The following is a 17943-nucleotide window of genomic DNA, read 5'->3' as shown; positions in this document are numbered from 1 at the left end:
AGCCGCTCCGCGGCATGTGGGATCCTCCCGGACCGGGGCACGAACCCACATCCCCTGTATTGGCAGACGGACTCCCAACCACTGCGCCACCAGGGAAAACCTTTTTTTTTTTTTGCGGTGTCACTTTTGATATAGCTAGGGAAACAATTTATAAAAATACCTTGAAGTAAATCATTTAAAACCCCTGTGGAAATGTTGGGAGAGAATCCACACACTCTCTTCTTTCTTACTCTGTCTGCATTGACTGTTACTCAAGAATAGTGTTTACCCTGGAACCTGTTGATCAGGAAATGAGATGTGTGCTTAAGTATGAAAAATGAGTCTGTTTTCCCAAGGTACTGCTGAAACTATAAAAGGATCATTAAGCACTGAAAATGTAAATAAGAGGGCAGCCTTCATTTGTGTGTCTAACTTTAACTTGCTTAATTAAACTGCAATAATGACAGTTTTTCAGAATAGGATCTTCTATGATGCAGGAGGAATAAGAAATATCAACCGAATTTAGAATTGGACGGTTATGAAATATCCAATATGTGTTTTCTGTAATTTCATGAATTATCATTACTAAACCTCTGTATGGATACAAAATTCTCTTCATTGGTTGAAAGCTGGACCCTTAGTATTTCTCCTACTATTATGCCCAAATTAGCAGATGCGTTGAGTGTTCCAAGGATAGTTAGTTACCTTAACGTAGGAAAAAGCTGTCGAGGTAAAAATCGCCAAGGCCTTGGGGTTAAAGGAAGAGGTAGTGCCATAACCAGAATCTCTGTGAAGCTGATTTGAAGATGGTTAATGATATTGTTTCATTGGTAAGATTTGGAGCATGTTCTCATGCCTGCTGAAGGCTGCTCTATGGGATTTTTCTAAGTGAGAAAGCCTTGTTTGTAAATGTGTATTTGCTGGTTTGATCTTAGTCATGGGAAACTTCCAGTCTTTGATCCTGTAGCATGTTATCAAGTTCAAGCAGAGTCTCTCTCAAAGACCATTTTTTTTTTCTTTAAGATTTTTACTTTCAGGAACCTCTCTTTTTTACTCCATCCATCCTCCATCCCTCAATTCCAAAACAGTGGTTAATAATGGTAGCTACTGATGGTTGAGTTCCTAGGGCATGTCAGTAAGTATTGTATTTTTCACACATTCGCTTTTAATCTTTACCATAACCAAGCTATATAAAGAATCCCAGAGAAAGGGAGGTTAATTTGCTTGCCCGGTGATTTTAGGCCAGGAAAGCCCTAAGGTGGATGGGAGGGAGGGGTCTCCAGGCTGGAGTCTGATTGCACCCACTCCACTTTCCACATGCTTCCTTTGTAAGTAAGCTCCCCCCACTGCCATCTAGACTTATTTTATATTGATTTGTTTATAAATAAATAAACAATATTGAAGAAATATTTTTTTAGATATTCAAATCTAGGCTTTTTATATTTCAAATATGTGCTGTTAGCCACTATGCTATACTATTGCTTCCTGGCTACCCTCAGTCTTAGAAAATGTTAGTGAAATCTTGCCATATTAATATAGCAACTGATAGAAATTCTTTGGATTCTTATCCACTTTGGACCTTTACCAAGGCATTTAGTTAGAGAATGGCTGTATGGTGGTTTTACATGTAAAGCAGAAGTATTGATGCATTTTACTTTTTTTGTGACCGTAGATTCAAGTGACCATCAGGCATATGCCACTTTCTTGGGTATCTTTACATATTGATACTCAGTTTATCTTTTCTGAACATTACGTTATCCTCCGAGGATATGGAGTTCAGCAATAGTTCCACTTGTTATGCCAGGGAACTTAAAAAACACTGAAGCTCAAGACCTGCTGCCAAAGATTCTGATGTAATGGTTCTAGTTGTCACTAATGTATTATTTTAATTGGGCTGACTTCTCTTTAAATATTCAGTGATCTTTTTTTTTTTTTTTTTTTTTACTCTAATGTGGAAGCATTTTTTCTGAGCCATACCTCAAATAAAATATTTTACAGTTAAGGAGCAGATAGTCTCCAGATATAACCCAGAAAAAAGTATACAGATGACTTACTTGGTCCATTTATCCTGGAAGCATCTTATTTGTCTTGTTCTCTTTAAGACTGGGAGGGGTAGCCCCACCTCCTGGCAAGAAAACCGACCAAGGAAGCTGGCCCATTAAACCAGCTGAGGCTACTGGATTGAGGAAACCCCATTCTAAGGAGCTTCTCCACTTTTCCTTCCAGAAACTCTTTCTTTCCTTCCTCTTGGGCCAGTCTCTTTACTGACTCTGGTTTGATTCCTCTAAGGTGTCTGTTCTTTGGCTACTTAATTCCAGATAGGCTTTGAGTGAACTAGTCCTTTGCAAGACATTCTCCACTTTCCTTTAACCTCTGACTTGCATGGCTCTTGAAGAACTTAGTTGGAGTTAGAAGACACATTGAGCAATGCAGAGATCCTCTCTACTTCATTTTGGGTTGGTTCACTGGACAGAGGCTAGAGTTTGGTAGACCCTGTGTAGACAAAGCAGAAGTCTCTGCCTGAGAAGGTGCAGGCATTGATGGGTTGAGGGGTCTTAAGCCATTTTAATACGCCAGCTGAAGCCAGGAAGAACATGGAGGAGGAAGAAGGAAGTCACAGTCAGTTTTCCGTAAATGCCTGGGCACTTTAAGAATTTCCTTGTAAGTTGAGATCCAAAAGGAAAACCAGCAAATTTCCCTACCCCAGCATGGGATCAGATTTACTTACACAGGTATTTCTTAGGAATAATAAAACAACTTCAGTTCATTCTGCCTGTGTGTATGTATGTGTGTGTGCCTGTGTGTTTGCATCAACAGGACCCATTTGATGAGGTGCCTCCTGTCACATACCCACCTGTTACTGCTGTTTACCTGGGAACGGCAGAGCCACTGAACTGTCGTCATGATATAACAGAGTTCAGACTTACAGTGATCATCAAAATTTCCTTTGATTCTAATGTGATCAGCAAGCATTCATATAAGAGACATATCTGCTTTCTTGTAGCTTACTTAATCTCTGATCCTTTCTATTTTTATCACCATAAATTATCATCTCCGTAAAAATTTTCCAGTTGGAAACATACTAGCTCTTCTCTTTATAGAACTCATTAGTCAGTACCATGCACTGTTTTAACAAAGCTATGCCACTAACCCCATTCAGATAGGGAAGAGAAGGTAAATGCACAGTTCAACAAAGTGAAGGTCATACGTACTTTGTAAAGCTAAAGCAAACCTCTACTGTGGCAGCTTCTTTAAAATTTATTATCACTTTGGTTAATGTATATTGAATATCTGCTACATTCCACTATGCTGCTTCATATTTAATAATAGTGATTACACCGTGGTTGTAACCTAGTACTGTTATTTATCAGTCTATTGACTCGGTGATACAAAACTTGTATTGCTTATGTATGGCTTGCAAACTTGTGTTTTCTTGTTCTTGTTCCTTCTGCTTTTGGGGTCTGTTTTGCTTCATTAATGATGTATGTTTTTGCCCTCAGTTGTGTCTAGCATGCCATAAAGCTAGATGTCCACAAATGCATGAAATGATCAAAATGTCCCTTACGAAACTCCTCACTGCCCTGTGTCTTCGTGCATTCCCTGGTGATCAGGGGCCTGTGGCTTTTCACAAGGTATTTGACTTGCCCTTTGAGCCTCTGGCAGAGGTGCAGGACTGAGGCTTTTTAAGTGTCAGTTCTGCACCACGAAAGCAAAGGGCATGGGGAGACAGAACTGATACAGGATATATGAAAAGAAGAAACTGATGAGCTCCTTTTCCAGAAACTCAGCCTGACTTTGGACATGGTGTTCTCTGAGCTTCTCTGATTCAATGTGCTCATCTTAGCACTGCCCTGAGGTATAGGAAGAAAAACATTCACAAAGTGAAAAATCACTGGTCTTGAATTACAATGGTCAGGTTTATAAGGGGAAATGTAGTTCTGCAAACCTTTCGGATTTACCAATTTATTATTAATATAGCAAGTTAAAGGAACTTTTCTTTAGAAGATGTCAGGATAACTGATTAAGCATTTCTTTCTGAGTACCTAAAGAGAGTGATATTATCAGATACATGATCATTTTTATATTTAAAAGGATACCCTTTTGTCATATTCAGTATTTATACTCCCAACTTTAGTAGAATGATCTCCTTAATCTTTTTTTTTTAAGCAGACAAAACACGCCTATCTTTTCCCTTAATAAAAAGCCTCTTGCAATAAGTCATTTCCAGTGTTGTACATGTAGTAATAGCACCTAAACATTAAAAATGGTGGTAACATTAAAATTCAAAGAAATACATTTGTTACTTGTAAAGTTCATCTGTTTACAGGACTGTTTGTGTTGCTTCAAATCCAGTTCTTCATGTGTGCTTTCCTTCTTGGGTCTAAAGGGACTGATAGAGTTTTTTAAGGGAGGATATAGATGGCTCTCAGTATTCAGGAAAATCATGTGTATGTTAAGTGTAGAGTTCAGCTCTCCAGATAGCTACTCGCATCTTTAGTGCGTCTAAGGCTTAAAATTCCCCCTTAAATTTATAATGTCAGAGCTTAGAGATCTTAAAGATCAACAGTTATAAAGATTTCTTGGGAGAGTATAAGATTTAAAGAAAACTGTTAAATCCTAAGGTATATATAGTACGAGTGTGCCTAATTACACCGTGGAGAATTTGATTTCATCAAAGTGAAATACCTCACTCAGATGTATTTTCAGTTTTTAAACTATTTCATCACATGCAAAAGTAAAAGCCTTTCAAGATTAAAACATGTTTTCTCCTAAGTATGTATAATTGTACCTTCAGGTACATTATAATCCACGATTGTTTAAGAAAATGAATTTAAAACTGATATACCCTAAATGGTAGTTTGAAAAACAAATATTTTGGAACTTGCTCTTATTTTTTAACTTAAAATGAATTAATCTAAGCCAACTTCCGAATACACTGTTGAGTTTTCAATTCTCATTTGGAATATTAAGCATTCAATAGGAGATAAATTAAACTGTTAGAAAATATTTACTTTTACCTAGTTAATTTTACCAAGAAGGTTATTATAATGAGGCCCAGCAGAAAGGTCTAGCTTAAGCAGCAGCAGCAACAAAGGTTAACATTTAGTTTCTCTCTTGTTTCAGTTATCAATCATCAAATTAAATTTGCCATTTGGGTGAGAACCCTGTATTTTCATTGTAGATAGTCTTGGAGTTACTCCTAGAAAAATAATTTAGGTGCATTAAATCCCCCTTTTTTTCTTTTTGTGGGACTAAATATGCTTGGGAAATGGAAAGGATAACATATCTTATGGAGAGGAAAAAGAGGGCAAATTTAAAGCATGCATTTATTGTCAATGCCCATTCCTATAGCTTCCAAAAGAATTAGAGGCAATAAAATCTGAAAAGTCATGCCATTTAACATAACATCACCATCAAATGAGAGTTCTGCTTTGTTTTGTTTTGTTTTGTTTTTTTCCAAATTGGGACTTCTCCATGCAGCAGCCATCTGGGAGTCCTCTCATGTTCAGCTAGACATTCAGACTCACGAGACCCAACTAGACCCACCATCAAATGAGAGTTCTGTTTTGTTTTGTTTTGTTTTTTTCCAAATTGGGACTTCTCCATGCAGCAGCCATCTGGGAGTCCTCTCATGTTCAGCTAGACATTCAGACTCACGAGACCCAACTAGACCACAACTGGCGTTATGTTCACTTAGCAGGATATAGGACAGGAAACAGAAGTAGGGCAACAGCGGGCATTTATCTTTCACAGGAGTCCTTGCTGCAGTCCAGAGGCTAGTTGCTGGCTCTCAAATGTCAGCTTAGGAGCAAAAAGATGAGAGCCACCTTTGTGGGTACAGAGTCACCTTGGCTTAGCATCCCCAGGTTTCGACTATGTAGGAACCAATAATCTGTAACAACTGCATGAGCTCAGCTGGCAGAGGTCCCAGAGGGTGTGATCAATGACAACAGTCACCCAGGGAAACTTCTCACCAGGTTTTTATAGTTCGTTCACAGTTCTCCGAATTCAGATGCAGCTTAGTAATCGGGGACATTTTTACCCTAAGCCATGCTGCCTAGTAACACAGCTAACTGTCCTACTTTTATCAGGTTTCCAAAAGAACACAGCTGGAGACTTAATCCAAGGTCAAACTTGTTTATAGAGGAGAAAGGGTTTCATTAACCCTTTCCCCACACTTCATAACTCAGGAGTTAAATTCTGTTCCTGTTTTGCCATGGAGAGAACTTTTCCTGATTAATTTCTAGCCACCTGAGTTTGTTCTAGGTAGAATTATTTGGCATATCTAAAAATCACTAATTTGCATTCTTCTGTGCTGCTCAGAATAATAAGTTTCTAAGAGTGATAATCTTTAGGGAAAGATTACTTTTCCTATATGATTAAAAACAAATTCCCAGGGATTTCAAATACATATTTAGTAGTACTCATTGACAACTAGTCTTAAATCAGGCTGACTTTCTATTTAAGAGAGATTTAACATCCTCTCCAATTAATTCCAAAGCATGTTGGTAATGAACTGATATCTACAGATCGTGTATGTTGCTGTCTTATTTCTTTACCAGGTGTGCATTGAAACATACATATGTAGCTGTCACCAGCGTAGTATAAACACTGCTGTGCGGGCAACTCTCAGTCAAATGCTGAGTGACTTGACTTTACAGTTACGACAAAGGCAGGAGAATACGGTGAGCCTCTTGGTACCCACACGTTCATCCCGGTCTTGCCAGTGTCTCTGTGTAACCGCATGCTGAGTGTCCCACGTCCTATATGCTTTCCCCTCCCCCTGCCAGGGCTGCTTCCTACTGAAACATTAGGAAGGGCTGGCTTGGTTCAGAAGAACATTTATTTATATAAATTAAACTCTTTAAATGTATCTTTGCCTGTTTCACTCCAAAGCTTGGAGAGTTATTTTTCCTTATGGTTTCGGTCATTTTTTTAGTCATTAATTGAAAATTCACTTTTCTTTTAAAATCATGTTTTAAACATCTCAGATTGAACAATTTTATTAAAAATATTGTGATGTATTAACAGACAGAAGTAAATTCAGAATTAAGAAAAATTACTAGCAGTTAATTAATTACATGCTTTGAGCCTTGGTGTATATGTTTCTGTTTGTGAAATAAAAGGCTGGGGCAGGAGGTTTCCTTCACCTGCTGGTGCCATCAGGGAAAAGCTGAATTTGTCTTCTCTCTGTCATCAAAGCCCACTCGAGCTTTTTGCTCTAAACTTGAGCAGATTGTCTAAAATGAGCATTCCTGGGAAAAATGTAAATGTAATCAGCATCTTGTATATGTTATCTCCTGGGGATGTTAATTGAGGAGATGATTCCTCTTCAAAATTGGTGTTTAAAAAAAATGCCTCTAATAATTCAGATTAAACTTCTTTTAAAATCTGCAAGGAGTATTCTGATATGAACACTTTATTAGTTATTTTTTAGAATAGGAAATCTCAATGGCAATCCAAAATATCTCAGAAATTAACTTTACAGAAATGAAGAGTTCATTTCTAATTTTTAACTTCAGCTGTTTTCTGATTTTTAGAAAATCATGGCGTTGAGTGAAACCTTAGAGATTATCCGGTCAGATTCTTTTATTCCTCAGAAAAACAGCTGGGGAAGATGAAGCCCAGAGAGATGAAATTGAAATCTAAAATTAATGAGCATATCAGTGAAAGCGCCAGAACAAAAGCCCTAGTCTCCTTACTGACTCCCAGTCCAGGTTATTAATATACAGTCTGGCAGCCAGTGTTTTTTTGTTTTTTGTGTTTTTTAAATCCACTAATCTGAAAAAACAAATACTGATTTTCTTTTGTGTTTGCTATATCTAAAGCCCAAGTTTTTATTAAAAATTGTTTAAACTTGAGATATTTTTATTATATTAGCTTACTCTTAAAAACTATTTCATTTATACTAAGGTTTTGCATATGATGGTATAGATATATTAGTTTAAAAGAAATTCAAATCTGTAAGCCGAAAGCATTAAGAGAAAAAAGTTTCTTAATGGAAACAAAGCTAAGATGTTGAGAGTCCTGATACTAGTATATGATCATGTTCCATCCTTGCTAAATGGCAACATGATGGGAAATACTATAACACTAATGTTTTAAGATGAAGCATTTAAATGAAACTTTGTAGTTTCAAAGTGATTTCAATTATGATAGTTTATTTCATTATATTTTTAAATTTTTAAGTAGGAGAATTTGGGGTTTTAAGTAAAACGACTCAGCTTTTTAGCTTATCTTGCTCTTCTGTAACAATGGTGACAGGTATAGTTGTAGAGGTCTGGATAAAACTAGAGGGTTGTCTGCCTCTGTCCTAGGTACTGTGTGGCTAATCAACCTTCTGGTCTCCCTCATCACTGACCATCTGGACTCACCCCATCCGGAGGCCAGATCCCAAACGAGATAGAAAATTAGTGTTTCCTGTTAATTTCCTTTCTATTACTCATTAGATCCCTGGAGATGTTTTTGTGTCCCAGAAAAACATGATTCTCAGGATGCTAATATTTGAAGCACTTTCCATGTTTAGTAGAGGGAGACAGAAGTTTTGCCACCTAAGAATGGTTATTTAAAAAAGCTATTAAAGGGGAGTGGTCCCTCGGAATGGTGAGGCTCACTCTAGTCTGCATGTTCTCCCATGGGACACTTAGCATTACTTGCAGAAGATGTGTATAGTGCTTAGCATGACCCATCACTGGAAAGACATCATGGGCCATCTCAGAATTAGAAAGACTTAAATACAGTGGAAAGAAGATAAATCTAGAATGCCAAAAGCTTAGCATGAAATGTATCAACTTAATGTCTAGCCCCTCCCCACCCCTACTCCCAGGGCAGATTACTCAGTTTGATTTTGTAGCCTCAGAAACCCTGAGTTATTATCGAGCTTTATTTTTGAATTATTTCGATGACAAAAGCCATTGTTAAATTGTTGTTACTCATTTTAAAAAGAAAAAATGCCACATGTAAATATTTGGGGGGTAGGTGGTAGTGGTTCTCCTATCCATAAAAATGATTCAGATGGATTTCCTCCAGAAAATGTTGTTCTGAACTTAATATTTATCCATGTGCTGAGCTGTAGGCACTGACATAGCATTTCCCAAAACACTGTAGAAGTTGCTGAGCTTGCAAATTTATGAACAGAGGAGAGTAGAAATACATGCCTGTAACAAGTTTAAAAATGATCAGTGCTATGGTATGATTTATATCTGGTAGTTAATTGGCATGGAAATGCCTTCTGTTTATCTCCCAGTGCTAAGAGGTGGGGAGACTGAAGGGTTGCCTTCCTGCTCTCAGCTCAGTAGTAACTGAATTATCCCTACCACGGGAAATAATCTTACTACCAGTAAATGTCTTTTCCTTCCTATTCTCCCTTCCCTCCAGGTTCTGTCTCTACCTTGATAGCTCTAGATCTACCTAGAGATGGCCTAGAGGGTCGGTCTGGTCAGACAGTCAGAAGTTAATACACTCCCCCATCAATTAGGAATCTGATACTTCTGACCCGCAGTCATCTTGGACCTGTATGTTGAAGTCCAGGAACTGATTCTTCTTAGGATTAAGAATCTGTGTCCATTAGGTGCCAGTCAGAGTGAAGTCTGTGACCTTGGGACAAATTGTTTTTTTGTGCAAAGAGAACGCACCTGTTTAGGCAGGTATTGCCTCAGGTCATAGCCCTGCAGCATCCTGGAATGATCAAGTGCACCGTGGGGCTTAAACTTCCAGGGGGTTGTGGACTCTTGAACGAATTATTTTTGGAACTGATAACTCAGTTCAGACATCTTAGCCTTTTCATAAGTACCATGAGTAATGAAATGCTATCAAGAGCCGGAGGGTGCGCCTAGGTAAGTTAGCAGAGCCCAGAGCACTCAGATGACACTTTGTTTCCTAGAACTTTCCATTGTTGAACAGTCGGGATTTTTCTTGCGTGAATCTCCTAATTATCCTGTGTGTGTCTCCCTTACTAGATAATTGAAAACCCGGATGTACCGCAGGAATTCAGGAGTCAAGGTATTGGATTTGATTTCTGTGCATTCAGTTTAAAAAGCCGGTGTAAGAACACCTACTATGTGCTTGGGGTGGGGATATAACGCTGAGTAAAAGCTCTCGGGTTAGTTCCCCATTCTCCTTGGACGCTGTGCTTAGCTTTAGTCAGCCGTTGTTTCCTTCTGTTCCTACACACTCTGCCAACCATACTTGTCCCTGCTCCAGCTGTGTCAAGGAAATTAACCCTTCACACATCCGGCTGGAAGCTAGTTTTTGTAGTTACGTCAGTCTTCATGAAGTCAGGTTCATTATTTCACCTGAAGGGTATTTGTGAAACACCGAGTTTTTGATATGAAAAATGAGTCACCTCACAGGGAAGGACAGACAGCCCAGTTTCAGTAGCAGATGAAATCAAGGTAAGGAACTTTCATTCTCACCCACAGGACAGGAAAAAATAAAGGTCCACGTACAACAGACAAGCACTTTGACTTCTTAAAAATGTTTGATGGTATTGTTTTCTGAAAGAGATATGAAAATTTCAAATTATCTGATTGAAATACTGAAATATAATTTTTATTTTGAATTTTATTCAGTAATTTTTAAAATGTTGAAAAAAATCTGCTTTTCTTTGATATTTTTGCCGGTTAATAATGGGGAAAGGGGGGGCGGGGTAGAGAGAAGATGAAAAAGACAGGGAATGAAACAGAGAGAAAGAAGTACCTAAACAGCCACACAGGTGAAAAAGAATAAATGAAAGAAAAATGACTGCTTTAAGTCATTTTCTAAAGCATCACACGAGCATGTTGTTTTAGTCACATCTTCCTGCATTCTTGGGCTGCAGCATCCTTTCACCTTCTGAAGCTCTCAGTGGTATGCTCCGAGATTTTCCACCAGTCTCTTCCTCTTTTGGCTATTGCAGTTCCCATAATGTCTTCCTTTAAAGTAGGATGATTTTATAAACTAAAAAAAGAGGTCAAAGTCCTCTTGGTTAAGGATGCATCTTTAAAATCTATATCAGTAAAAAAATTGATGGACTCATTTGAAATTTACCTAAAATTGAGTTTCAAGAAAACTTATGGGTTTTATTTATTTTAAACTATCTTTTATCATTGTACTTTATCATTTCTCAATTTGTTCCTGCATTTAAAATATTAAATTCTGAGGATCAGCCATTTATCATTCCCTTGCCCTCCTCCAATTTTATTTTTATTTTCCTTCTTACACTCTTGCCATTTTTTCTCCATCCTCTCTGACCTCGTGGTCATTCATTCATTCATTCATTATATACATCCATCAAACACTTGGGCACATTTGTATAGCTCTCCACAGGTTTTTATTTAAAAAAAAAAAGCAAATGCTTCCACTTGTTACTTCACTTGGCCCAACAGAGCTGGGACTTCATTATTATTTATCGCATCTTGCCGAAGGCCAAACTGAAGTTTACCCACTGTCGCACAGTCAGCAAACTCTGGACCAGTACTTGAACAGATTCCAAATTTCAGCCTTTTTCCAATACATTTCAGTGCTTCTGTGGGAGTTTTGTTGCTAGATTCTGGACCCAAACATGTTTGAAAGGAGAATTTTTTCTGACCTAGGCTGTTGCTCCTTTAACAATGAAGGCCATGTACCCTGAGGATGCTGGACAAATAGCTAAAATAGGTGAAGATGGTGACTAACTTCTTTTGCCTCCTTTCCCTAGTTTCCTAGTATGAAAAGCCCATCTTTCTTCCGTGCCACCATATTTTCTCTCTTTGGGATACAGCTCAAGTCTGCTCAGGAGACCCAGAAATTCAAGAGGTCAGAATAAGGGATACATGTATAGTCTGCTGGCCTAAATATTGAGAAAATTGTTATCCACTGTGTTGTTCCTTAAATTAACCAAATCTTTTCTGTTGAGTGTGAATGAATTTTACTTATAATAAATAGTCTATTATTTCCTTCCTGGACTATCTTGAGTGTTTTACTTTGGAAAGGACTGATGAGATAATCAGTCCTTTAATTCTCTTCTGTGACCCTTTTGGTGACTTGAGGAAGGCTCAGCATCTGAAAATCATCTTTCCAGTCCTGAAAGTATCAAAAGCAGAAGATGGGAAGGACTGTTGAGGAAGCCTGTAGTGCCCCCCGCCGATGTCTAATGCCTGTCACCTCCTCTGTTTGAAGGGTCAACAGTAGAGTCCCTCTGTGATGACCTTGTCTCTGTGCTCACTGTTCTGTGTGAGAAGCTCCAAGCTGCCATCAAGTAAGTGCCTTCAACACTGGTGCTCTGATTCGTTAACGGACTATTTCTGAAGTAACTCTTGCCTGCAGCCTCACTTAAAGTTGCAGAGCATAGGGACAGCGGTTCCCACCACCCTGTTCGTATTCACTGAGCAGTTCACTGTCTTTCCTGAGACATGTGTTCGGTGATCTTGGGCAAGCCCACATGACCAAATACGGTTACTGAAGGCTGTAATTTTCTGATGAGAAAAAGGGAAAACAATCCCTTGCGGAAGAGTTCATCCCTTGAGCATGGAGGTGAGTGGAAAAAATGTTGGCTAAGAGCTAGTTGACATGAGGGCTAGTCCTAACGTGGCATGTCCCAGGTCTTTGGCTCCAAATGAGCCTTCTCATCCAACTATTGCACCTTCTTCCTCTGCTAAATGGCCAGGTTGGGCTGTGTGATCTTTTCTATTTCTTCTAACATCTCCTGAGCCTGTGAGCACACACACCTATCTTTAAAAAAAAGTATGTTATTCTGATTTTTATATACTTTTCATTTATTTGCATGACAGTTTAATCAGTGATATTCGTTCATTTGTGATGTCCACTGCTCCAACTCTCCATGCAATAAGTTGGTAACTTCTGCATCTGTAGTAAAGCCAAATCATAAAAAGGCCAGACTTGCCTAGGTGAGATGAAAGTCTCTACCAGCTACATATTATAATTAACTGCAACATTCTACAACATGGTAGGTTTCTGAAGTGCCCTTTGAGTTGGGAAAGACACATTAAACTGTTGTTTACTGGTAACTAGAGTAATTGATAATTCAGAAAACTTTTGCTTGTAGAATTTTATATATGATAATGAGCCGCGAGAAACAGTCCAGTTGCAGACATGAATGAGCTCTCTCACTTTGCTGGAAACATTGCAGAAATTTGTTGTTGTTGTTGTTTTTGTTTCTTCATAAACTCAGGATTATTTTTAAGCTAGGCTTAAAACTACTCTTAAAAGTTGTTGCCGGATAGTCTCTACTTCAATGTGTCTATCATTCCTCCAGGTCACCTGCATATTTTGACCAAATTAAGCTCAATTTATATCAGGCACTTAAAAAATGAAGAGACTTATTTAATACATAGGTAGTACAAACCAAAACGAAATAGCGCTTAACTTCTTCCACACCCCACCCTCAAGTTTCTCCCACCCCAGGACCCTAGGCAGGCTGCAGTTATGGGCATTATTTTTCCCTCGGGGGGAATGTAAATGTACATGGAATGTACCTGGCTGCTCCCTTGCCCCACTCAGGTCCCGTCTTCCTGACCATGGAGAATTGGAGCTGTAGGGCTGGGATTCAGATGATCATCCTAACCTGCAGGCTCTAACACCAGCCACGGTGACCCCATCTATAGGGACCCCGTGCTACCTGATTTCCTTGGGACAGTCCCAGGCTATGCCTGTTGTGTATGATTACAATCACCCTCCTTTACTCTCAACAGTGTCCAGGCTGGGATAGGTTATATATTCACTCTACCCATCCATGCCCGGGGTTTAGATCTCTTCCAGTGCTTACTTCTCACCACCCCTGCCCAGTTCCTGTCCATCTTGGCAGAGCCAGCTGTTAGGTCAGAGCTGGAATATGTTTCTCATTGGCTTGTTTTCTCCTGAGAGACAATCATAGTTTAATTACTATTGGCTCAACTGCATTATCTTTGTTGGATTACCTGGGTTAAAACCCCTGTTAGGCCCCTTACTAGATCTTGACTTTGGGCAAAGAGCTCAACCACCCTAAGCTTATTGATCCTATAATTAATTATTATTAGCATGTTATATTATTTTATATTAATAATATATGTTATAATAATATTTATAATAAAATAACGTTAATTATATTCATAATATAATTTTAATATTGATATGCATAATTGTTCAAAATATTTTAAATTTGCATTATAATCATTATAATATAGTAATATATATAATATTAGTAATATAAAACATGTTAGGGTTTTTGTAAGGATTGAATGAGAAAATTAATCTAAAAGTCTGTCAGTGCCCACCAACCCAAGATCACCAGGAACATCTGAGGTTAACAGAATCAGGGTTATTAACTTGCTGCAGTAGTGGGGGGAGCCTGTACACTATGCGAACGATAGGACATCCAGTAAAAGGGTGGGTGTTAGGAATTGTTACAGGATTTGAACCTGAGGTAGGTAATTTGGTGCGGATTAAAGGAATTGGGGGTTCTGTTCAAGGACTGGGAACTGTCAGAAAGCAAGGGGCAATTCTAGCATTGAGCATCCTCGTTTTCATCTAGCTGACAAGAGGGCCAGATGGGAGCCAGAGTTGTCACTGGAGGAGCAGCAGGAGTCACTTACAGGGGAGGATAATATTTGGTCATTTTTGTAATCGTACAGATTTTTTAAAAAATTTCTGTTCAGGGCTTCCCTGGTGGCGCAGTGGCTGAGAGTCCGCCTGCCGATGCAGGGGACACGGGTTCGTGCCCCGCTCCGCGGCTGGGCCCATGAGCCATGGCCGCTGAGCCTGCGCGTCTGGAGCTGTGCTCCGCAACGGGAGAGGCCACAGCAGTGAGAGGCCCGCGTACCGCCAAAAAAAAAAAAAAAAAAAAATTCTGTTCAGATGTGATTGTCGATTGACTTTCATCTTGTTACATCATCATTGTGGAGAGTCCTCATCTGATGTTAACATTCTGTGCAGTTGTTTCTGTTCCCCAGGGGAACACATAGCTGGCTGGTAGCAGCTAGGAAGCTGGCTATTGCCAGCTGTCAAGGATTCTTCTTCTTGGCCCACCCCTTCAGGTCTTAGCCTTGTCGGGGAATAAAACAAAGACCACCGAAATTTTGAAAAACATAAAGGCTATGTTCATTACTGTGCTGACCAGGGAAAACTAATAAATTAAACTCTTTTTCTGAGTAGTTTGCTAAGGGAAAAATCTAAAAGTTTTAAGTGCTACAAAAGTGCTAATCATAGTTCATGGTAATTATGCCATTAATAATTTAAAAATAGCCATCAGGAGAAGTTAGAACAAGTCTGTAGATCTATAAATGATACCATTGTTCATTGGTCCAGAAAGAGCCTTTAGCAGAGTCAAGTAGGGACCTGCCTGGCATCTGGGGTTCATTCAGTTCATGGTTCTTTAAAACCTGGATGGCTCTAATGTCACCTACAGGGACCCCCACCTGTAGGGCAACCATATAACTTGGCTTACCTTAAACAGTCCAAAGTTATGCTTATTGTATAATTATTATTAAAGACACTCATATCGATATCTTCTAGGAAGTACCAGTATAAGTGGAATTTTTTTTTTACTGCACAGCACATAATAAATATTTGATAAATATTAGCTCTAAAATAGCTTGTTTGCTTTCAGAATTGTCAGTGCTAATTCTAGTTTGTGATGCATTTAGGAACACTGAGTTTCTTACATTAGAAATTTGACTGAAGGTTGTTGGGAAAATACAATGCACAAACTTACGTTACAAATGCTCACATATGTGTATTAGAAACTAAAGGTCATACATTTCTATCAGTCACTGAAAAAATGAAAACGTTTCTAAACCATATGATTCAGGGATAGGCTTTAAATGGAAAAAAAAAATAACTCGTGACATGCATATGGTTTTCTAGGATTTCTCATTGGACATTGGATCAAAGATGGCTTTAGGCATATTGTTATAGAGCTTAATGATTTTTATAGGATTCTCATAGTCTTGCTTGTTTTTTCAAAGCAATTTCCTTATCATAATTCTGCCTCTGGAGACTCTTCTCCTTGTTTGGTTATGGCCTTTCCCATCATGGTTCCATTGCCCTAAGATGGGGGTTCTATTACTGCAGAAGCTGGGGTGCAGCAGGCTTAGTGCAGCTTCACTGGGAGACGTTTAACACCCCCTGGTCAGATAATACCATGCCCTTGGCTGCTCTCGCTCTGGTGGTTCTGTTAATTCTCCTTATATTTCCACATCTATATAGTTTCTTCTGATTTTATTACTTTAACTCCTTTTATCTCCATTGGCTAAACTTGACACCTCTCCTACCTTCTAAGTAGGCTCTTCCTCTGAAATCACACCATGGTCATTACTTCCCACCCAATATCCATTCCCAAAATCAATGGCGATATACCTCACAGGTCTTTAGCTCTGTAGGGGTATGTACTCATGATATATTCAGTCTCTCAGGAGAAATCAGAAAATGCATTCAGGCACACAGGTTAACTCACATGCCTCGGAGATGCGGTATTAATAGAGCTCTATATTAGGCAAGTTGAGTTACATGATGCTGTTTAAATCCAAGAATTTTTGGAAGGATAATCGAGATTAGAAAGATATTTTTTCATTCTCTGCCCGTTGGTTTCCCACCACCCTCTCCCCACTTCCCTCTCTTCTCAGTACAGAATGTCAGAGAGGAATCTATACTGAGGCATCTTGGAATCAATGAGGTGAGGCTGAGCCTTCATATTGTATATTCTAACTCCATTCCCCTCTTTATGCAATTAACTCTCTCTCTCCTTTTTCTAACTAAATTTGAATCTGTTTCTAAGGGAGGCAAAATCAAAATAGTTCAAAGCGAAACAAAATTTTAAGAACTCCAGAAATCGAGGCTGTGCTGCCAGGTTGCTGTCACAGTAACCCTGCCAGGGCTGCCCTGCTGCTCCTTCATGGACCACTGGTCAACCCGCGAGAGTTGTTCTCTATGGATCATGGGCATGAGAGGAAATCCAGAGACGAGCAGAGAGTGAGACCAGTAGATGCTCAACCTGTTCAAACAAAAGGTCAGACAAAGTGACTCACAGCCCTCCTAAGTAGACAGATGTTCCCTAGTGTATGTTGAAAGAGTTGGCTAGTTTCTAGGCTCCTTTCTGCTCTGTGCATCTCACAGATTCGTCTGTCTATAGTCAGACAAATATGAAATGTACACACTGTGCACACACATATGTGTATCTAGTGAGGGGCATGCATGGACGGTGCGCCTCTAATGACATGATGTGTGCCAGGCCACGAGTACTCATTTTTCCAGACTGCAGCAGCCCACAGAAAAGCTGCCGCATTCAGTCTCCAAGGAGACTCCCAGGCCAGTTTCCTTGGCAATGAGCTCTCTCTGTCACCAAGTCTGATGCCTTGGGGTTGCCATATTGGTGCAGCACGCTTTGCTGATATGTACTCATAGGGAACTTGACTGCTTGTAGCTTTTCTCTGGGTTTATTTCCAGTGATTTCAGAAACTGAGACTCTTTATTGTTTATAGTTATTTTAGTTTTGTGATGTTCTACTGACAGTTTGAAAGATAGACATTTTTCAATAAGGGCATTTAATAATTATTTTTCTTAATTATGAGTCAAGTGATTGGTCAGAAAGACCACCCACCTGGATTTTAATACTTTCTGGTGGATTAGGCAGAAAACTTAATCCAGGTATAAAAATGTGCATCCCATAAACTTATCTGTTTTTTTTTAATCTGGTTCTATTGAAGAACCCCATAGTAATAATTATGAGAAAAATAATTCATCTGTTGAAAAACCATGCTGCTTTCAAAAAAATAAAGAAGAAAAGCCAAATGCGGGGGCTTCCCTGGTGGCGCAGTGGTTGAGAGTCAGCCTGCCAATGCAGGGGACATGGGTTCGTACCCCGGTCCGGGAAGATCCCACATGCCACGGCGCGGCTAGGCCCGTGAGCCATGGCCCCTGAGCCTGCGCGTCCGGAGCCTGTGCTCCACAACGGGAGAGGCCACAACAGTGAGAGGCCCGCGTACCACAAAAAAAAAAAAAAAAAAACAACAA

General features: G+C 39.2%; 1 protein-coding gene across 10 annotated transcripts in view; it reads left to right on the top strand.

The window, feature by feature from the left end:
• ARFGEF3 (ARFGEF family member 3) overlaps nucleotides 1-17943 on the top strand; it is a 192849-nt gene that overhangs the window by 80747 nt on the left and 94159 nt on the right. For 9 of the 10 annotated variants that reach the window (XM_028494381.2, XM_024122650.3, XM_055087479.1 and 6 more), the window contains 3 exons: nucleotides 6543-6665; nucleotides 9939-9981; nucleotides 12118-12196. In XM_028494381.2, the coding sequence (XP_028350182.1) occupies nucleotides 6543-6665; nucleotides 9939-9981; nucleotides 12118-12196 (245 nt within the window). The remainder of the gene's footprint in view (nucleotides 1-6542; nucleotides 6666-9938; nucleotides 9982-12117; nucleotides 12197-17943) is intronic. The other variant, XM_055087475.1, reaches the window with a different exon arrangement.

Source organism: Physeter macrocephalus, chromosome 10 (assembly GCF_002837175.3).
Source record: "Physeter macrocephalus isolate SW-GA chromosome 10, ASM283717v5, whole genome shotgun sequence".
Classification (NCBI taxonomy): Eukaryota; Metazoa; Chordata; class Mammalia; order Artiodactyla; family Physeteridae; genus Physeter; species Physeter macrocephalus.
Note: the sequence above shows the minus strand (reverse complement) of the source record. Positions and strands in the feature narration are given on the sequence as shown.